The following is a 23,395-nucleotide window of genomic DNA, read 5'->3' as shown; positions in this document are numbered from 1 at the left end:
ATACAAACTCTTTGCAGATGCTGTCCTTGGTGGGGTTGGAACACAGGACTTCAGTTCTGCAAGGCTGCTAATGTTTTTGCATTCATGACTCAACATTTCTGCCGTTGTAAGCCTATCACTGTGATGCAAACTGTGTGTGTCACTGCTGTCTTGGAGAAACTCACTGTGAAGATTATCTTCAAACATATTTTGATATTGCAGAATGGGCGCGTCCCATTTTCAGGTGGGGAGGCAACTGTCAAAATTTACTTTTGGATAGAACACACTGACACCCAGAAGTCAGCACTATTTTGAAGCATAACCATAGGGTTGCAAACTTTGCTGCAAGAAGGCGCACATGGGTCAGTCTCTTTCATGAGGTCCAACTCCACAGTGTGTTGGTGGCGGTATAACACTCAAACTTTCTTCATCCATCCCCTTGTGGCAACCATGGACAACAGAGAGAAACATTATGCTGCTCATCTCCTAACTGTTGCACATCCATCACAACTTTCTTCTCGTCCTTTTCATGCTCCTTCTCTGTTTGTTCCTCCTCCATTTGTTTCTCCCATGGCAACTGCCTGTGAGATGACAGACCTGAACTTATTGATATTGTTAATCCTAAAGGCATCTTCCTCTGCTTCCTCGTCTTCCCCCGGGACCAGCAGCACCTCCTCACCCAGACTATTTAAAGTGTGGTCCAGCATTTAGATGACAGTAATAGTGATGCTGATTATGGCATTGTCACTGCTAAACATCTTTTCAGCCATTTTGAAGACATGCAGAATGATGCAATGGTCCTGGATCTGTGTCCGCTATGCAAATGTAAATTACACCACGCTCGTACTGCGTTGTACCAGGCTATGCAAAATGTTACACTGTACTAGGTCTCGGCGCTACTGCCACAGTCGCTGTAAAATGTGCAGATTTGAAATCCATGGTGTGAACACTTCGCATATCAATTGGTTAACTGGTAGTCTGAAAGATATATATACCCACTTAAATGGAATGGTGAAAGTGAACACACAACAGTGTTTTCTACAGCAGCACATCCATACTGGGACAGTGGTGTAAGAAGTGCTGTGCCATCAGGATGTGAGCCATAAAAGGCACATGTGTAAGGCTGGCCCTGTGCAGGGCTGCTACAAGGTTTGCACTGTTATCGCACACGACCTTCTCTGGCTACAGGTTGAGTGTAGGCAGCCATTGGTCAACCTCGGCATGCACAGCTGTCCACAACTCTTGATCTATATGACTGCAATCTCCAAGGCATATTAATTTAAAAGCTGCCTGATTGCGGTGAGCCGTGGCTGTGCAGTACACAGCTGGGGGGATTCCATTTGCAGGTTGAGGGCACAGGTGGAGGCCCTAAAGGAGGTGGATGAGGCAGAAGCACTGGAGGAAGTATTACATACAGAGGTTTGTTCTGCAAGCCCTGTGGATTCAAAACTTGGTGTCTAGTGACACCTTGCTGTTTATGGCTTAAAGTCTCCATCCCCTAATGTGTAGTAGTTTTGTTCTCCAAGTCAAGCTGTTTAGTAGTTTAGTTCTCCAACCCCTGTTATCTAGTAGTTTAGTTCTCCATCTTATGGTGTGCATTGGTTTATTTTTCCATCCCAGAGGGCCCTGCAAGCCTTGGGGATTGCAAAACTTGTGGATCAGACCCTTCCACATCTCCCCCTTAAGCCACTAGAGTCACCCAGTGATCTAGCTGTAATTCCCCTGTCCATGCTTGCTCATCACAAACACATTACTCCTAGCTTTACGAGTCAGCAGTTCATATACTTTTTATGTTCCATATATTTGGCTGTATATTGGTGAACAGTTGGTACTTATTAAGTTCTATGCATTTTCTCTATGGTTGCAACTATCTATACCCCTTGGTGAACAGTTGGTACTTACTATGTTCCAAGCTGTATTTATTATGTTTTTATAATGTCCTATGCATTTTCTCTATGGTTGCTACTATCAATACCCAACCATTATGTGGGATTTTTATGTTTTGTCACTTTTTTATTTTTATTTGCAACCTGTATATGAATACACATGAACATGTTTAATGTGATGACATTTATATTCTTTTAGTGTATATTCTGATTTGTTTTCTAGTGACTTTATGAGTAAGACTTTGGAGGGTTGAAAAGTCATATAACTTCTGTTTGCTTTCTACCTATCTGTTTTGATCCAATTGTTGTCTCATCAAGTAAAATAATTATTGCATTGGTAACCACTAGAGTGTGTGGTGTGTCTCAAACTCTTGGACCACAGTATTAACGCAAATGATTTAGATTGAAATGTGGTCTCCTGCCTGCACCACAATATTAGCACAATTTAGATTAGTAATTGTTGCCTCCTGCCTGTACCACAGTATTAGCACAAACAATTTAGATTAGGAAATATGGCTTCCTGCCAGTATGACAATATTAGTAAACACCATTTAGATTAGAAAATATGGTCTCCTGCCTGCACTACAATATAAGCATGAACAATTTAGTTTGGGAAATGTGGCATCCTGCCTTCATCACAATATCAGCACAAATGATTTAGATGAGTATATCCAGCCTTCTGCCTGCACCACAATATTAGCACAAACGAGGTAGATTAGGAAATGTGGCCTCCTGCCTGCAGCACACTAATATTACAAATAAGTTAGCATCTGGAGGGTTGCTTTCACACAGGGTCCTATTTATTTGATCCATCTGACTACTTGCAGCAGCAGCAAGAGCAGCCTCTCTGTGCCATTACACTGACAATATGGCACCTTAACATCATGTCTGTTTTTGATATGGGGAGGGACATGTGACTTTGGCAGCCAATGACAGAAGCCCTTGTATCTAGACATTGTGGATGGTTTCTGCCACCTGTTCCCATTGAGTAAGTAAAAAAAATACAGTCTGCTGCTACTCTCCATTCCTCTCATCATACAGCACCACTATCCTAGCCAAAGTCATAAGAAAAGCGTTAATGATAACACAATCATTTACCAAACTGTGCCAGAATTGTTGCAGTCTTTGAGGGAAAATGCTCGGGAATTGGAACACGAATTTGAATGTGCTATGTTCGTGACTAATTTGAGTTTGGCGAAAGTTATCTGAACAAGTCTGCTCATCTCATGATCAGATATCAAAGTCAAACATCAGAATAATGTATGTTTCAGGCTAAATTCTCTGTCTGAGAACTCACATTGACATCTTACTTCAGCATCTGACTTTGAAACCTGAGTCTGGTATGTGACTTTGATTTGTGACTTTGACATCTGATTTTGACATCTGACTCTCAAATGTGACTTTGATATATGAGTTTGACATATGACTTTGATATGTGAGTTTGACATCTTCGTGCTTTAAATTAAATTAGAGAGAAATAAAATTGTTTAATTTTTTACCTAGACATCTTGTTTCACTGCCACTCCATAGACCATTAGCCAAACATTCCCTTACATGTGAGCCAACAAGAGTGTAACCAGTATTGCAGGTAAATATTGTTGTTGCTCCATAAACAGTTAGCGTTCCAATCCGGTTACCATTTGGAGGTGTTGGTAAATCTCCACATGAAATTACTGTGAAAGCAAAAAAATGAAAATATATTTGCTTAACATGGTCCCTGCATGGTTATGGGGATTTTATTTCACATGAAGAGTGAATTGTGTGAGTATTTTCAGTACTGTACTTGTAAGAGCACGTCTGACATTTCCATTTACGTTGAAATCAATATCATGATTCTACACACTTTAAGTTAGCAAATAGTGCATTCATATTTTCAGCAATTCACAGCAAAGAAAGTTAACTTTCGCTTTCTTCTATAGCTAAAGCCATTACTGTTTAACTCTTGTCTCAGATTTACTTGTAATAAAATATAACAATCATGGAGACATTTGTAGAATTGCTGCACTCTTTCATATTGCTTTAGTGGCACACCTATTGTTCTCAAATGTTTCTAGAACAAAATTTGGATCAATCACCCAAATTTATATAGTGAGATATATTGTTGTTTGAAAATGCAGAAATCAAGAGAAAATAACATTTCATTCATACAAGTAAAATAAAATACAATTCAGTAAGAGTTTCATGAAGTAAAGAGGATATATTTTCAGAACAATTTCCATTTTGAGACGTAAAATAGAAAAGGATAAGTATGATGCTGTTAAGGTAACACTCTACTAAAATGATATTAATAAATTACACAAGTTTTTTAATTGAAATAAATTAATTTATTTAAAAATCCACAATTTTCAGGAATAACCATGTAATTCTACAAAAATATCTACCTCTCTATTTATCTATCTCTCTAGCTATCTTCTATCTTTCTTTGACTACGGTGAAGTGAAAGTCACATGCTTTGCCAAACATATCAAACCGGACTGTAAAAACAAGAATAGGTATAAAGATGAAGTTGTTCTTGTATATGAGATAACTGGGATTTATTGATATTCTTGTATTGATTATTTTACTTTTGGTATATGATATTTTAGCACTTCCTTTTATATATTCTCCAATTAGAGATGGGCGAACCCGAACAGTAAAGTTTGGTGTCTGTACCGAACACCTACTGTTCAGGCACAGACACCGAACACGGACTTCACCAGGAAGTTCATGTTACTGTTCGGGTTTGGCTGACCAATCACTGGGTGTTCGTCGTGCTGTTATGTGCTATTTTTAGGCTGGGGGTCAATATTCATGGCCCCTTACCAGCCTGAGAATGCTCCCCCCCGCTGTCAGCTTTAGCAAGGCTGGCTGTCAAAAAAACCATGCTTTTTTTGTAATTATTTATTTAAAGGTTTTTTTTAAAGGTTACAAAAGAAGATCTCCCCAAAATGTTGTCAACTGTGGCTGTCTACTTCACAAAGTGTCCATGTCAAATTTCATCAACACCTAACATGGTGCTTTAATCGTTTGCATGCTCATCTATAAAATGTAAAACCGATGTGCAAACACATTTGTTTATGGTCAATCCGAAAAAATCAGTACCTTTGCCCAACAAGAACCACTACCCCATATACTTCTGTTGTTCTTAGCAGAAGCTTGGAAACTTTAGAGAACAATTGTCAAGCATTAAAATTCAGCAGACTTTATTCCAAAAAACATAAAAGTCCTAGCTAGTTTCAAACATTTTTTTCCAGGGAATTTTGCAGTCATGGGTATGGGGAAGTGTTTAAAACACTCACTGATAGGCAATGTTGCTACTTTGTACCCACGGTGATCTTACTTTATTTAGCTTAACTTCTGTACTGTAAGTTTACAGACGTAAGTCATATGATGAGTAAAATGTTTTTAGTATAGCTGTAAAGGCACTTGAAGTATGGAAAAAATGATTGAACTTAAAGTGTAATTACCTATTAAAAATGTTAAATTTTTCATTGATTTTATTTTTTTCCAAATATACCATACTTCTCTTGGGAGTTCATACAATGACATAATACATAAAAAAACCTAATTTAATATTTTATAAAGAATAATAATTTAAATGATAGCAAATAAAAGCAATGCACTCTGATATGGTCAATTTACATAGAGGGGACAATATTACCACCCTTCCAATAACAGAGGATTCATATTTGCCAACTAGTAGACAATGAAGGTCATAGTGAACTCTCTGGAGCCACTGAGCTGAATGTTCCAATACAAGCTGTAAAGCATGCCTGTGAACTCATAATGAGTGTCAAGGCTCAAATCCAGGGATTGTGCGTTCAAGCCAACTGAGAATACATAAGACATATTATTGCATTCACACAGTAGTCATCAATTCTCCAGCCAATTTTACTTACTTTTATATATAGACACACATTTACAGTTCACATTGACCTACACATGACTTTAGGCAAAAGCCACTATTTATAGATTGGAGGTGTTTCACAGGTGTTATCTATTTGCATTTCATTTGAACCATTGCCAATAATATCATAAATGTTTATTGTGTTACTTTACCTTTTTTGGAATGTTTTTCAGTTTCTGTACATGACAACACAGAGGAATACAATCTTCCAATAATCAGTACATCTAATAACAATTGCTGCTATAGTAATGTAAAATATTAAAATTTGAGAGTTCTCAGTGGTTGATACCTTTTAATGGCTAACTGAAAAGATGGTAACAAATTGCAAGCTTTCAAGACTACTCAGTTCTCTTCATCACGCATACATAAATAGAGGAAGATGATGGGACGTTTTGGATGCAGAATTTGATGGAATGGTCAGAGGGTGTCATGTCGGGTTTGGAAAGCCCCTGATGTGGATAAAAAGTGGAACGGCTCACAAGTGACCCTATTTTGGAGACTAGACTCATAATGGAATTTATCTTGACATGTGGTAAGCAACTTGTTCCTACAGGTTGCTTCAAAGAATTTTGCAACTTTGAACTGTGAAAATGAAAAAAAATTATTTTCCTCATAGCAATATTGTTTTACCCCCAAATTTTGTTCATTTTCACAAGGATAGCAGAAGAAAATGGACCCCAAAATCTGTTGTGCAATTTATCATTAGGACGCAGTTCCACCGTATGTGGTGGAAAATTACTTTTGAGGCACAGTGCAAAGTTCAGAAGGGAAGAAGTGTCATATTATAGCTCAGATTTTGCTGGAAACATTTGAGGATGCCATGTCACATTGACGGTATACCTACAGAGGATATAATTACCATAAAATTGTCTTCCTGAAGAAAGCTCATGTCTGAGCCGAAACGTTTGGAAACCATTTTTCTTTTGCACAAAATAAATAAACTTTAAAAGCAACAGTTCTGTTGTCACCTTTTAGGAGTGTGATGGGGTTAGATTTTTCTATATTGTCTCAACGCTTTACTCCTGAGCACCTAACAGTGGTCGAGCCTGATCCTAGCCACTTTTAATGTTACATTGATAGAGCCCCTGGGGTGCCTGAACAACAGAAACCAATGAGCTTGTGGACACCATATGTACCTTGTTTTAACCCCAAGTTCTTAATTTTTCTAACAGCTAACAGGAAAAAAAGGACATGTAAGTTTGTTGTGTAATTTATCCAGAGTGCACCTATACCTTACATGCAATCAGGAAATCATTCTCAGGTACAGTGCAAAGCTCAGAATGGAAGATGCACCATATTATAGTGCAGATGTAACTGCTATGGTTTGCGGGTGCTATGACCCACTGGGAGAGCCCCTGAGCTGCCAGTACAGCAGAACCCCCCCATAAGTGACCCCATTTTGCAAACTACAATGAATTCATCTAGGGTACAGATCATATTTACTGTTAAGCGTCGGATTTCTGTGTTTACTCTGCAGGGATGCGGACCCTCACATTCTGCAGTCTCCTGCTGTTTATCTACTGCAGATGAGATTGCCTTGCAACAAATCTCTCCTGAGGCTATGTCCTTCTGTCCTCCTACTGAGCATGCTCATGGGACGATTTCCTATTGGAGATCGGGAGTCATGTGCTCAGGTCCCGCTCCAGATCTCATTGGTCCATTACAGAGATCTGGAAGCTTGCGGAAGGTCCCGGCTGCTATAAAACGCGCGCATGGCTGTTCCGCCATGCGCTAGTATAGACTTACTTGCTGCTGTGTGTATGAGGACGGATGTGTGATTCTGGTGAATGACTCATTATAAAACCCCTTCCCTCTGATATTACGTTTGTGGTTAGGGACTGAGTTTAGAATCAGCGCCAGCGCTCCTCTGCTGCAACATCCACAGCTGCTAGCGTCCGACATTGTGCTTGCGCCTTAGCCTTGTCGTTTAGCGGCAGTGTCCACGCTGCGATGCAGTAGCAGCCCCCCTTTGCGCCCACAGCGGCGATGCCGCACACATGGTAGGTCTAGATGGACGTAGTGCTGCCGTCTTGGGCTACTCCTGTGACCTGATACCGTGTGTGTATTTATACTGGGTACTGTGACCTCAACAGGCTCATTCTTTTGTATTTATTTGGCATTCCTGTGACTTAACAGAGATTGCTCTGCTCACCTGGGTGACGTTTAACCCTGTGCGCATTACCACCATATTGCTCCTGCTACCACTTAGCAGCGGCTATATCACCTACTGCACGGTGGACCCCGAGCGGCGAACGCACTTTATTATTATTTTTATTTAGTGCGTTCCGCCGTTCCTAACAATTTACACCATAGGTGTGTCACAGAATTTTATACAGTTGAGCAGTGAAGAAAAAATAATTACGTATTTACCACACCATTTTTGTTTTAGCCCCAGATTTTACATTTTCACAAAGGGAAATGGGTAAAATTAGCACCAAAATTTGTCACACAATTTCTGCTTAACATAAAAATACCTCATATGTGCCTGCACCACACTTCTTAGCCACATGATGAGACTCGTGAGGTACAGAGCGCTATTTGCCTTCTGAACTATAGATTTTCTTAGATTAATTTGTGGACTCCATATACAGAGCCCCTAAGTGCTAGAAGAGCAGAATACCAACCTCAAGTGACTCACTTTGGAAATAATATCCCTTTTGGAATTTATCTACAGGTGTAGTTATGATTAGATTTAATGGGTATTTTTTATAAACAAGCAGCAGTGGATATTGCTTAAAATCATTTTTGCAAATCTGCCATGGTAGTGCCCATTACATTGTAATGCCCATTACATTGTAGTACCCTTGGGGTTCTGGAGTCATGCACCTATAAATTTGGCGGGATGTTATTGCTGCAGAATTACCCAAACATGTGGATGCTAAATGATATTTAGTCACACTCTGGGGCTCAAAAGAGATGAGGGTATTTGGAATTGAGAGTGCAGAATTTGTTAAATTTCTTTTGGGGGGGTGAGAATGCATAGTCCTTTTCCAAAGCCTTTATGGTACCTGTAACTTAGGTGCCACCTAAATTTCCACTAACAGATAACGGACCTGAATGGTGACTTGCTTTCTTTGCGGATTGAGTTGAAGCTTTTTTTGCAAAATATTTACACAACATTTGGGATCACATTTATTCTGCACTCTATACTAAGCACTTACATTGGGGTTTTCATCTAAATCTCTGAATGATGTGATTCAGATAAAACCCCCCGAGGGATCCATTGACAATAATGAGACAACAGAGTTACTCTGGACTTCATCTTGCCTCTTGTTCAGCAGTGTTCTTCATTTTATTAGTGCAAAAAACTGTGACCGACCACACTTTTATGCACGTCTAAAAAGACGGACACCACCAGATCATAGGCCAGATAACGTTCAAAGTGACTCCATTTGCCTCATCATAGGGAATCTTTTTTCAGGGAATCCATCTGAATCATGTATTTCAGAGATTTACACAGAAAGCCAGGTGTAAGCGCTAAGTGTAAGGGTTCATACTCACTTGCAAGAGGCACTCGGACCGGAGCATGCAGCGGCATAGAAGTACATGTAGCCGCACGCTCCGTTCCCAGTGCCGGCGACTGTGCCAGGTTTTCATGCAAGAGACTCACACAAGAATCGTGCAAGTCTTTCGCAAGTGATTATGAGCCCTAAAACACAGGATAAATGTGAGCCAAGCCTTACTGAGATCTTTGGGAGACAGAATGAACAAATCACGAGCAGGTCAAGAATTGGTTTTATTTATTTTAACGCTGTTCCTTATGCAGTATCTATTGCAGCATTTAGTGGGTTAAACTTGTGGGAGTAGTTCGGTCATTACTAATAGCAGTGAGAACTGGGTGTCAGCTGTGATGTTTGCTGGTGGTGACTGCGTGTGCACAGCCTGCTGTGTGCTGTTGTTCACAATAATGCATAAATGCTGCTTTGGTTGGGAAGGCCTTTCCTTTTATGACATTTATACAGTGCAAATGTCAGAAAAGGGTTAAAGTTGTGTGGGTAAGCATTGGAATTAATAGCTGTCTAATGGCAAACAATTAAAAGAATTTTTCACATCCGCTACAAAAATACTGTATATTGCAGACTTTTATAATTCTTTAACTCTTTAACTTTTTAACTTTTCATAATACATGATACCTTTTGTTAGACAGAATTCCTTTACAGATTTGCGCCCCTCCATTTTACTTCAACACATATTAACTTCCATAAGTTGCACTAAAGGTATGTTTTAATCATTGAGCAGCTTAACTCCAATTTTTGACTGAATTCACACGAAAATTTAGACTAGTGTTACATGGTGACATATGTCACATGACACAGAGAAGGCATTGCTGCATTGTGACATTGCATCTGATGACTAATTATGGGGCTGCATTGAAACCTATGACAGAAACAAAGACTTATACATTTTTTAGGCTATCTACCCACGTATGCAGAAAAAAATGGACTCCTTCCCAGGAAAAACGAGCGTTTTTCGCGCAATTTTTGCACTTTTTTGTGCTTTTTTATGCGTTTTTTACAGGAGCATCCTCCTGCTCATAGAATATAGAGAGAAATGCGGATTTTTCTGCGAAATTAATGAGCATGCTGCGTTTTTTACCGCGATGCGTTTTTTTGCAGAAAAAAATGCATCAATATGCACAAAAAGTGCGGAATTCATTAAAATGAATGGGATGCTTCTTGTAAGCGTTTTTTAAGCATTTTTGCCCGTAAAAACACTTAAAAAACACAAAAAAAAGGCTTACGTGGGTACACAGCCTTAAAGTGTGTTGGACTTTCTGTCACTGGTCTCAACATGCGACTATGAATTGAATGCAATTTGTACGTGATTTGGTCATTCCTTTACAGCAGAGCCTCAGCTTTAAAATACTCACAATGCAAACTGCTGCAGACAGGGTTGCACAGATATTTTTGGTTGTGCAGCTTGCCTGAGATTTGTTGTAATGTGGCATGTCACAGTGTAACCCTAGCATAATTATTCAAGTGCTGTATGCAGTACTACTCATTGCTGTAAATTGCTGTTTTAATGAATCTCTATTTTACATTTCTCTTAAATATATGCTATATATTTATATACTTATTTATATATTTACATACTATAAACTATCATTTTATATATCATACAATGATAGTTTAGTTAAATAATGCTTTTAATAAACACAATTATACACAATAAGCTTAATAACTACTGCAGACACATAGAGTCTATATACAAGTCATATATTTGCAAATTTGTTACATATATTCTATGTCTGACTATTGAGTGCAGATAATGAGCGTTGCTTTCCAGAATAACAAAAAATATTGTTAAATTGATTCCCGATATTTCTTAGTATGACATGGAATAATCTAAATTTATCTTCAATTGAATTGATTTTTTCAAAAACTACTGTATATACCAATGCAAATATTTAAATTATGAGAAAATGGGAATGAAGAATGTGGGGGTCATACATATTTACTCCATACCCATGCAGCTTGGTTTGACATCTCCTCCACTCCATGTTCCATTGGCTCTGCATTGTAGAAGTCTCAATCCTTCAAGAAAATAACCAGGACTACAACTCAGCAAGACTTGACACCCATATTCATTTAAGGAACCTGAAACCAGTCTCCAAATGATATGTTCTGAGAGTTGAGAATCCAAACTTGGGCAAGATATAGCTGTAAAAAGAACAATATTTGAATATTACTATTTTTCAGTAAATTCTATTATAAACGCAAACAAAGAATGTGATAACATTGAAAAATAAATCTGTGTAAGGTAACATACTTCAGCTGTTTTCTTTTTCTATTATAAATGTGAGAAAAAAATGAATATTACATTCAGAAAATCAAATGTGCACTCTTACAAACATTTAAAATAGCTGATATTTAATCCATGATCCATAGAATTGTCAAATTCCTTTGTATAGGTTCACGTATTGGTATTCATCATGGAAAAACGGCACCAGATCCTTCTTAACACGTTTTGAGAGCAACCTCCTTAAACATTGCATAAAGTCAAGTGAAAATACATGTATTAATCTTATTTCTCATGATATTTTTTCTAAACTCCACCCATCACAACTTGAATCCTAATTGATTGCCGGTAGGTCAAAATTAACTCTTTATGCAAATACAGATAGCAACAATTCTACTCCCTATTCGTAATGGTAAATTATATTTTGCCTAACATTGAGCCCCTGAGGAAAGCGTATTGTCAGTGTGTATATCCACCACGCTTTTCCATTTAAAGGGGATGTCCATAACCCAGATGACCACTTCACAGTCTTCAATTTTTCCTTGTGCAAAATAAAAATACTTATACTTACCGCCGGTGCAGTTCCAGCAGTGCTGCCACTGGTTCTTCCAGGTACAACGTATCAATGTTGTTACATGATGCCTGCAATCAGCTCTGGCTTCCCTCTATTTGCTTTCATATCTGTTACATACATTCAGAGGATGTAAGAGGGTGCATACATACCGGTCATCATCTTCATCTAACGACACAGCTCCCATCGCTATCAAGCAGTTTGTAACCTGCCTGATCACTCCAGAGTATGCTAGAGCAAACTAGAGGACACCTTTCAGTGCAAGTCTATGGGAGCCTCTTTTGGTTGTCATGTACTTGCATTGAGAGCTTGTTAATTCTGACTTTAGCATAATCAGAAGTTGTGGTCACAAGATAGTGCTAGTGCTGCAGGACTGGAGTGGTGCCAATAAAGGTGAAGATGCAGGCCGGTAAATATAAGACAAGGGTCATGGTCCTTAGGTTAGAAGCACCTTTCCAGCTCTGAAATAAAACAAAAAATGCTGGAGCTGTGCTTTACAAAGAGAAGCATGGTGGTTATGCACACTGAAAGCATGCTTTTTACGAGGAGCTGAGTATTAGATTGGATATAATCTACTATTGCTAGGGATGAGTGAGCACTAAAATGGTCGGAAGCTCATTACTCGAACTGATCAATTGCTTATGCTCAGATGTTCATTTCGTGTATCGAGTCTAATGGATGTCAATGGCTAATCTGAGCATTTTCCCACAGACCCTACAAGGAGGTCTGGGGGACTGTGAAAATGTTGAAATGGTTGGAAAAAGTGCTCATTGGATGGAGAACAGCATGGGGATGACCCCTGGAATTATCTCTAACTCCAAGATCACTGCTGAGAACATCCATAGATCATTGAATGCAACAGCTGGTGGGCCTCATTAAAATATTTTGAAAGTGTAGTTGAAGTACTCCGGCACTCATAAAGGTTTCGCACAAAGTGCAAAGTCAGGTAAAAATTACAAGTAGGATCATCTAGTCATCCATAGAACCTTGAAGGCAACAACTGACAGGCCTCATTCAAATTTTGACTATTAAAATCACTTTATGTGCTGCTGTCATCTAGTGGTATGGAAAACTCGGGGATAATCCAGGTTTTGTTCATTTTTATCAGAGTGTGCCTGTCAGCTCTTTCTGTTGACAGGTGAAAGCACCTGTTTGTTATGACCCTCCGATGGAAACAAACCTCCCCAGACAAAAGGCTAGCAGCAGTGCATCACCACACCTCCAAGGCATAGAGACAATGTCCATGCCAGGTGTACAGCTTTGAAACACAATAGCTGAAGGTCACAGAGGAAATAAAGAGTATGCTGGCTTTTTTGGCCAGGTATTGCTTGACCATCTTTAAAAACTTTTCCCTCCTTGTCAAAAATACCCAGGCATTAGGGTCTGGATGCTGGGAGGGTGTCATGAGAATAGCCCAGGCCTTTTACAGTTTACCACTGCCTCTGCTGTACCTGGTGTGTGTTTCCCTCACCTCTTCTCCTTGGCTTGGCAAGAAAGTTGGCACCCTGCTGCTAGCGTTGTCTGATGAAAATGTTTTCAATATATTTTCAACAATGGCCTTCTGGTATAGTATTATTTTAGAAGACCACTTCACCTCAGGAAGGAGAGATGCAAGATTGTCCTTGTAGCGTGGGTCTAGCAGGATGAACAACCAGTACTCTTAAAGTTGGCCATGTGTGCCTACAGCCAATCCTTCCATGTCTCCACAATGACAACAACTCTCCATCTCCTCCTCCTCCTCCATCTCTCCCTACTCATTCCCCTCATAAGCCCATTTATGTAGGAGAGACGGGACAATGTTTCTGTGGTACTCACCTCTGTTGAACCAACTCCTGCTTCTCATCCTGTTCCTCAGTCTCCATCTCCTCATTTTTACCCAATCTGTGCTGAGCACATGAGATGAGACTGGGCTGGGTAGTATCTACATGTTTCCTGTCTTCATCCATCTTCACCTGGTCCGCATGCAAAGCTTCATGTTTAATTGTTAGCCATGACTGAAGGCACAGAAGCGGGGTTGTTGTGCTGATGATGGCATCACCGCCACTCACCATCTTTGTGGAGGTCTCAAAGTGTTGGAAAACCGCACAAATGTCAAACATCCATGCCCACTCTTCAGCTGTTATATGTGGAAGCTGACCAGAATACCAACAAGCATGTTGGATCTGGTATTCTACAACTGGCCTCTGCTGATCACAAAGCCTTACCAACATGTGCAGCATGGAGTTCCAGCGCAGGGTGACGTAGCACACCAGTCCGTGAGATGCCACTTGCATGTGCTGCTGCAACACTGCCAGAGGGGTGACTGCAGCTGACGCGGTGTACCTTGACCAGAAACTCTGGCAAATCTAGCCAGGTTTTCAGAAACCAATGAACTACCAAGATGAGCATGTGGGCTAAGGATGGTGTGCCACCACTAAGCTTCACAGGTGCCACCAGTTTATGGCCATTATCACATAAGACCATTCCAGGTTGTAGGTTCAGCATCGAGAGTCCCATATCTGTCTGGTCTGTTAGTCCTTTCAATCCCTTTCCGTTCCACCACGGTGTGTGGTTTGTCTCCTATACAAAATAACTTCAGCAGAGCCTGTTGCCGCTACAGAGCTTCCAGGTAATGTGGACAACATGCTCTGAGATAGCACATCAGAGATGGAGGATGAGGAGGAGCAGGAAGAGTTGCATGATCTGGTGTGGGAGGTGGAGGAAACCCTGCAGAAGTAGGGCCAGCAATCCTCAGCGTCGGTAGCACATGTGCTATGCCAGGGTGAGACTCACCCCGGCCTCCACAATGTTCACTCAGTGTAAGGGAAATGTAGCATCGCTGGCCACAAGTGCTTGTCCATAATTTGGTTCATTAATGGAACAATCTCAGTAACCATGTAGGTAAGGGCACAGGTGATGTTCTTGGACATGTACTGGTACAAGGCGGGGACCTAACACCGGAGAAACAGTGGCAGCTGGGGACCATATACTGAGGGACAAAATTTGCACACCTGTAGCAAGCACATTTTTTTGTTGTTCAAAACCAATGAAATTTCAAATGAGGTTCTATAGTCCATATGACAATAGTCATTTTTTTGAAAAAATAAATTTGGACACATATAGAAGGTCAATTTTCTTTTCTATTTCAAATCAATGACATTTCACACAAACTAAGTTCCACAGTATACATGACAATAGTCAATTTTAAAACAATCAAATTTGTACACCTGTAGCAGGTCAATTTTTCTTTTTTATTTCAAACCAACAAAATTTCACACAAAGCAGGTTATACAGTGTGTATGACAATAGTCAATTTTTGGAGCAAGAGGTTTTTAAAAATTTAAACTACCATTATTTTGCACAAAGCATATTAAACTGTATGGATGACTAATTTAATCCAGAAAGAATTTGTGAACATTTGTGAGTGTCAATTACCACCAAAATATAACACAAAGCATGCAATACTCTATGGATGACTAATTGAATCCAGAAACATTTTTCAAAGCTTTTTGTCAAAATATTACACACAACACATAATACTCTATTGATGACTAACTGAATCTAAACAATTTTTATAACACTTTTTTGGAGTGCTATATACCACCGAAATATAACACAAAGCATGTCATGCCCTATGATTGACTAATAGAATTTAGAAAACATTTTGAACACTTCCAATCAGAACTGTCCCTTAGATGTGCAGTGGTGTCAGTGACCTGAGATTGGCAACACCAGCACTTTTATAACCTTTGATAAGGTAATGTGGCCAGTCAATGACAGGAAAGACAGTACCAATAGGGCTGTAGCATTACAGCACCTGGCATGCAATCCCTACATGAGTGATGCCTGGTATGCATTGTCCTCTTGTCCCTATCCTGGTGTGCACGGCCTCTTCATCCCTATCCTAGTATGCATGGCCTCCTTATCCCTATCCTGGTATGCATTGTCCACTCATCCCCATCCTACTATGAATGGCTCCTCATCCCTTTCCTTGTCTGCTTGGCTCCTCATCCCTATATTTGTCTGCATGGCTCCTCATCCCTATCCTTGTATGCATGTCTCCTCATACCTATCCTTGTATGCATGGCTCCTCATCCTTATCGTGGTATGATTGGCCCCCATCCCTATCCTTGTATGAATGGCTCCATACCTATCCTTGTATGCATGGCTCCATCCTTATCCTTGTATACATGGCTCCATCCCTATCTTTGTATACATGACCTCATCCCTATCCTTGTATGCATGACTCATCCCTATCCTTGTATGCATGACTCATCCCTATCCTTGTATGCATGACTCCATCCCTATCCTTGTATGCATGGCCCCATCCTTATCCTTGTATGCATGGCCCATCCCTATCCTTGAATGCATGGCTCCATCCCTTTCCTTGTATGCATGACTACATCCCTATCCTTGTATGCATGGCTCCATTCCTATCCTTGTATGCATGGCTCCATCCCTATCCATGTATGCACGGCTCCTTCACCATTGTGTATGCATGACCCCATAATTTTCCTGATATGATTGGACCCCATAAAAAAACATAAAAACCCCATATTTACTTTCCTGCGTTCCCCCACAGCGTCTTGTTACGGTGCCAGCAGCTGCTTTATGCTTGTAAGCAGTGCATGACAGGGATATCATGTGCTGCTTACAAGCAGAGCACAGCTGCTGGAATGCTCACTGCTCCCCACACCAAACTATGTGCATGGAGGGCAGTGATTATTAAGTAGCGTGCACAGTGTCAGCTGACGGGCGGTCACGTGTGCCACTACTTAAGAGAAATGAATTTTCACCTCTCTTCACGCCCATGGGAGTGGAGAAAGGTGAAAAATCATTTCTCTTAAGTAGCGGACACAAGTGACCGCCTGGCAGCTGCAGGAGCCAACTGCTGTGGCTGACATTGTGCGCAATATTACAGAGAAATTAATATTCATTACCAGTGCAATGAATATTCATTTCCCTTTAGCAAGAGTTAGCCACAGCAGCCAACTCTTGTCTCCTGTGACCCTCTGCTCCTCTGCTACTGCTCCCTCCTACATCTTCTGGACACCCCACTTAAGTATAAGTCAAGAGGAGCATTTTCAGCACAAAAAAGTGCTGAAAATCTCAGCTTATACTCGAGTATATATGGCACCCGCTGTATTATATAACATTACCAAGAAAAGATATTTATGGTTTCAGCCGAACATCCAACTCCAATTTCAGATTTGTACAATAAGCTCACTGTGACTTTTTTCATAACTGGTTGTAGGCTTGTTATAGATTGCTAAATTCAGTTTATGTTTAAAAAGGCATTTTTTTCATGCTGCATCATTCCAATCTTTTTAGGATCTGTTCACCTTCAGAGACTTTTTTATATTGATTACAGTGCTCAAAGAGTAAAAGGAAATATTAAAATACCACATCCTAGATATCACTCATTAAAATCTTGCAAATCTTTATTCATTACATAGTGAAATGCTTTGAGAGCAATAAAACATAAAAATGACCAATGAAAATAAAAATCACTATCCCATGGAGGTCTGGATTTGGAATGATACTCAAGTGTAAAATGAAATTATGGGCTGATTCCACTTCAGTGGCCTCCACGTGCCTGTATGACCTTCGTACAATGCCTGGACCTGGCCCTGATAAGGTGGCAGATGTTCTCCTTAGGGATGTCCTCCCAAACCTGCATTAAAGTGTCATTCAACTCCTGAACAGTCTGTGATGCAACGTGGTGTTGGTGGATAAAATGAGACATGATGTCCCAGATGTTCTCAATTGGCAGGCCAATCCAAAGCATCAATGTCTTCATCATGCAGGAACTTCTGACACAGTTCCGCCACGTGAGGCCTAACATTGTCATGCTTCGGAACGGACCCAGAGCCAACTGCACCTGCATATGGTCTCTCAATGGGTCCTAGGATCTCATCCCGATACCTAAAGGTAGTCATGATACATGTTGTAGGGCTTTGGCACCGATCCTCCTGTTCCTCCTTGTGCAAAGGAAGGGGTAGTGATCCTGCTTCTGAGTTGTTGCACTCCTACAGCACCCCTACACATCTCGTGGTGAACTGGTCTGTCGCCTGGTATCTGCTCCATGCTCTAGACACTGTGCTGACAGACACAGCTACCCTTCTTACCACTGCTCGGATTGATGTGTCATGCTGGATGAGATGCATTACCTGAGCACCTATGTGGGTTGTATACTCTGCCTCATGCTAATGTACAGTACCTCTACGGGTGAGAGGAACAACAAAATGCAAAAGTGACCGAAATAAGAGCAAAAAAGAATGAGAACAGAGAAATGGTCTGTAGTCACCACCTGCAAAACCACCCCTTTAAAGGGATTATCTTGCTAATTGCCGATCATTTCTACCTGTTGTGTGTTCCATTTGCCCAACAGCAGGATAAATTGATTCACAATTGAAGTTGCTTCATAACCGGATAGGTTGATTAAACTGAAGTGTGACTGACTTGGAATTACATTGTGTTGTTTAAGTGTTCCCTTTATTTTTTTGAGTAGTGTAAATGCATATATGTGTAATCATTTTTAAAATTGTGTTTTAAAATATTGCACTTTTAGCCTTCTATGGCCTGTGTTAGATTGTCTATTGATGGCTGCAAAAATGAATTTTCTAAGAATCTGTCCAGTAGATTGTTCCAAAAGCACAGTTTGTAACTCTTTTATCTGTCTGCTTCTGAGTTGTCTATGCAGATTTATAAGGACAAACTGCATCAAAGTTGAGCTGAATCTTGAAGTAATAAAAAGAGTTAAAAGAGTTACAGATAAAAGATACAATTCAAGGAGTTGACTGATGAATTCTCATGAAACACATTTAGCAACTCCTTCAGCAACCAATAAACAAAGGGCCTATGAAAGCCAAAGGATGTTAAATTTTTACTGAAACCCAATTAAAAAATATTACTTTAGCTTACAATATATACCCAAAGGTATCCATATCCTTTGAATAAAAGTATTTTAAGGACACTGAAAAAAGCAAGGACCATTTGAAAGGGTTTAAAACCAATATAGTGGCCTGCTTATACCTGTGGGGAACAGTAAAGAGAAAAAGTCAATTTAATTTGAGCTACCCTGAAAGTTTGCAATAAGAAGTATAAAATGAAAAGGAAATTGTTAAAGACAAGATTGTTAAAAAATAATCCCCCCAAAATCTTTTAGGCATAAAAAGCGACTGCTGAACATGTTGGTCCCATAGAGAATACAAAAGGTCATTTGGTCAGAAAAAGCACAACTATTAAATGCATTTTTCTTGTCTGTGCTTGCAAAATTACATACTGCTGGGATATGTTTTATAACACAGCTCATGGCTTCATAAAAAATAACTCACCCTAGCTGAATAAAGTAAGGTTTAAATCGGATTAGAAAGGATTAACGTGAGTAAAGCACCTGGACCTGATGGCTTGTATTCTCATGTTTTCCAAGAACTTATAAAATATTGTTTTGAATTATTAAAAAGTGGAAACTATTAGAAAGTGGAACTCATTTTTTTACTAATTAAAACTGCATATCGATGCAGATTCTTTTTATATTTTTTAGAGTCAGTTTTTTAAATTTGTAGATTTTTTAACATGATTTTCTGCACATTGATATTAAATTGGACATCTCGCTTGTACTGCTTTTTCTGCTCTTTACAGCATACTTAGATGTGCACTAGATCAACCAAATGTACCATAGTGATCTGTAATAATAATAATAATAATAATCTTTATTTATATAGCATCAACATATTCCGCAGCGCTTTTCAATTTAACAGTTTCAAACACGACAGTCAAAAGTAACAACTGTAAAAATAATACAATGATTAAAGGAAAATAAGATGACCCTGCTCGTGAGAGCTTACAATCTACAATGAGGTGGGGGAGATACAAAGTACAGGTGTGTATTTACAATGATGTATTTACAATGATGTTCCAGCCATCTTAAGTGAGTGGGGATAGATAGAGATAGTGAATGGGCTACTCATGCACACTTACACATAAAATGACTGATTAAGGAACGTAATAGGCTGCTCTGAACAAATGTGATATGAGGGATCACCTAAAACTGTGCAAGTTGGGGCTGGTCCTAATTTCTTGGGGTAGAGCATTGGCAAAATGCATGAGAAGTCTTGGAATCAGGACTGGGAGGTACGGATTAGTGCAGAAGTTAGTCAAAAGTCATGTGCAGAGCTCAGATCGGCTAGGCAGATTGACAGAAATGAGGGAGGAGATGTAATGTGGTGCAGCACCATCGAGAGCTTTGTGGGTGAGAACAAGTACTTTGAATTGGATCCTATAATATATACCCAGCCAGTGTAACAAGCAGACGCGTCAGAGTACCGATTAGCCAGATGAATGACCCTGGCTGCTGCATTAAGGATGGACTGGAGAGGGGAAAGTCGAGTGATGGGGAGGCCAATTATTAGAGCATTACAGTAGTCCAGGCGGGAGTGGATTAGGATGACAGTAAGGATTTTTATTGTTTCCACGGTGAGAGAAGGGTGGATTCTAGAGATGTTCTTTAGGTGTAAGAGGTAAGAGCGGGCAAGAGATTGTATATGTGAGGTGAAGGAGAGATTGATTTCAAACATAACACTATAATGGTGCCACCCTCTATGTGGGTGGCACCATAGTTACACCCCGGCCTGCTGCCGGTGTGCTATTATGGTGTCACCCACATAGAGGGAAATGTCAGATTTAGGGAGGTTGGTAGACGGCGGGAGTAGAAGTTCAGTTTTCAAAAGGTTGAGTTTCAGATAGAGAATGGACATAATGTTGGAGACTGCCGACAGACAGTCACTGGCGTTCTGTAGTACAGCAGGGGTAAGGTCAGAGGATGATGTATATAGTTGGGTGTCATCAGCATAAAGACGGTAATGAAAGCCATATTTGCTGATGGTCTGTCCAATTGGGGCTATATAGAGGGAGAAGAGAAGAGGGCCAAGGACTGAGCCCTGAGGTACCCCAGCAGTGAGAGGAAGAGGAGATGAAGTAGAGCCAGCAAACAAGATGCTGAAGGAGTGGTCAGAAAGATAGAAAGAGAACCAGGTGAGAGCAGTGTCCTTAATACCTAGTGACTGGAGCCTAGAGAGTAGGAGATGTGGTCAACAGTGTCAAAGGCTACAGAGAGGTCGAGAAGAATGAGTAGAGAGTGGTCACCATTACCTTTAGCTGTCAGAATGTCATTGGTCACTTTGATGAGTGCAGTTTCTGTCGAATGTAGGGGGTGGAAAACGGACTGTAATTCATCTAGGAGGGAGTGAGTGGAGAGGTAACAGGTAAGGCGGGAGTAAACAAGTCGCTCCAAGAGTTTAGAGAAGAAAAGGAGATTGGAGACTGGTCTGTAGTTGCTTGTGCAGGATGGGTCGAGAGCGGGTTTCTTCAGTACTGGATTAATGATAGAGTGTTTGAAGAAGGAGGGCAGAATGACTTGTGTTTTGAAACTGTTAAACTGTAAAGCGCTGCGGAATATGTTGGCGCTATATAAATAAAGATTATTATTATTATTATTATTATTATTAAAATGCCCAAGGAGAGGGAGAGATTAAAGATTGTAGTTAGACGAGTTGTGATGACTGGAGAAGAGAGATTGAAGGACATGTGAGGGAATGGGGTCAGTATTACATGTAGTCAGACAAGAAGAAGAGAGGAGCCTGGAGACTTCTTCTGTGATGGGATCAAATGTGGAGAATGAGCCAGGGGAAATGCAGGGAGGGATGGGAGTCATGGCACCTGGTGGCTGGGAGCGGATTTCCTGATGGATATTATCTATTTTCTCTATAAAGTCGGAGGCCAGGAAATCAGCGCAAATGTCTGTGATAGGGGCTTGTGCTTTCGGCCTGAGGATGGAATGAAATGTGTCAAAAAGTTTATTGGGGTTGTTGGATAGTGAGGAGATCAGGGTAGTGAAGTAGTTCTGTTTGGCAAGGTGAGAGGCAGAATCATAGGTTCTTAACATGAATTTGAAGTAGATAAAGTCTTTTGGTGTGCGAGTTTTCCTCCATAAGCGTTCAGCACTCCTAGAGCATCACTGGAGAAGTTAAGTTTGTGATGTGAACCAGGGCTGTTTATTCTGTGCTTAGAGGCACTTCAGGTGAGGGGAGCTACTTGGTCAAGAGTGCTTCTAAGAGTGTCGTTGTAGTGATGTACAGCCAGATCAGGACAGCAAAAAGAGGAGATTGGGGACAATGATGAGTGTAGGGATTCTGAAAGTGAATGAGGTTGATGGCTTGTAGATTTCTGAATGTGTGGTAGATAGGAGTGTGCAGGGGTGGGCAAGGATTTGTGAGCATGAAGGAGAGAATGTTGTGGTCAGAGGGGAAGCGGTGAGTTAGCTAGGTAGGAGATTGAACAGAGCCTGACAAAGATTAGGTCAAGGGTGTTACCATCTTTGTGTGTGTTCAGAGGTTGACAGCTGTGAAAGGCTGAGAGAAGTGGTTAGTGATAGAAGCAGAGATGCAGCTGTGGAGTGGGGCTGTTAAAGGGGATGTTGAAGTCTCCCAGGATAAGGGTTGGGAGTTATGAGGACATGAAGTGCGGCAGCCAGGCTGAGAAGTGATCAAGGAATTGGGTAGGTCATCCTGGGGCCCAATATATGACTGCTACTCTGAAGGAGAGAGGACAGAAGAGCCTGATAGTGTGGACCTCAATAGAAGGGAATGAGAGTGATGGAGCTGGGAGGATGACCTGGAAAGTGCATTGTGGGAACAGAAGTAAGCCGACTCCAGCACCAAGTCTGTTTGTGGGCCTCGGAGAATGGGAGAATTGTAAGCCAACAAGGGAGATGGCAACAGGGGAGACAGTGTCAGAATCCGGAATCCAGGTTTCTGTGAGGGCCAACAGATTAAGAGAGTTGTTCAGAAAGTAGTTGTGCAGGAAAGGAAGCTTGTTACATACAGTAAGTATGCATTAGTAAGGTTTCGATATGAGGTAAGGTAGGGGTTGAGGTTATGGGATGGTGGACCAGGGTTGGAGGAGATGTCCCCTGAAATCAGTAGGCGTAGGAAGATAAAGAGCAAGTAGTTTTTGGAATTGTCAGAATTGTTTTTTTGTGCGATGTGCTTAGGTAAGATGGGCTGAGGTTTTTCAGGAAGGTGAGAAGTGCGTGGGAGCTGTACATGACAGAGGGAAGTATAGAGGGGCTGATGTGTATGAGTTGTGATGAGGGGTAATGGGGCAGTGAATGTGGATGGCAAGGGAACACAAGAGGATAGAAATAAAGCACATGGATAAAAGGAAGAGTAAAGTGTGGGTTACCTGTCTTCTGCCCTGACTAATTGCCATGAATAACTTCTTCTTCTGGATGCTTAGCTAACGGGATGCTTTGCTGAGGGGATGCACGTGCAAACACCCCACACTGCGTGCACT

The 23,395-nt window shown here is 40.6% G+C and overlaps 1 protein-coding gene across 3 annotated transcripts in view; it reads right to left on the bottom strand.

Annotated features, from left to right (window-relative positions):
• CSMD1 (CUB and Sushi multiple domains 1) overlaps positions 1 to 23,395 on the bottom strand; it is a 2,734,739-nt gene that overhangs the window by 251,462 nt on the left and 2,459,882 nt on the right. For all 3 annotated transcript variants that reach the window (XM_073589180.1, XM_073589181.1, XM_073589182.1), the window contains exons 51-52: positions 11,217 to 11,411; positions 3,365 to 3,538 (exon numbers count right to left, since the gene is read on the bottom strand). In XM_073589180.1, the coding sequence (XP_073445281.1) occupies positions 3,365 to 3,538; positions 11,217 to 11,411 (369 nt within the window). The remainder of the gene's footprint in view (positions 1 to 3,364; positions 3,539 to 11,216; positions 11,412 to 23,395) is intronic.

This window comes from Dendrobates tinctorius, unplaced genomic scaffold (genome assembly GCF_039654945.1).
Source record: "Dendrobates tinctorius isolate UK_male_01 unplaced genomic scaffold, ASM3965494v1 ptg000107l, whole genome shotgun sequence".
Classification (NCBI taxonomy): domain Eukaryota; kingdom Metazoa; phylum Chordata; class Amphibia; order Anura; family Dendrobatidae; genus Dendrobates; species Dendrobates tinctorius.
Note: the sequence above shows the minus strand (reverse complement) of the source record. Positions and strands in the feature narration are given on the sequence as shown.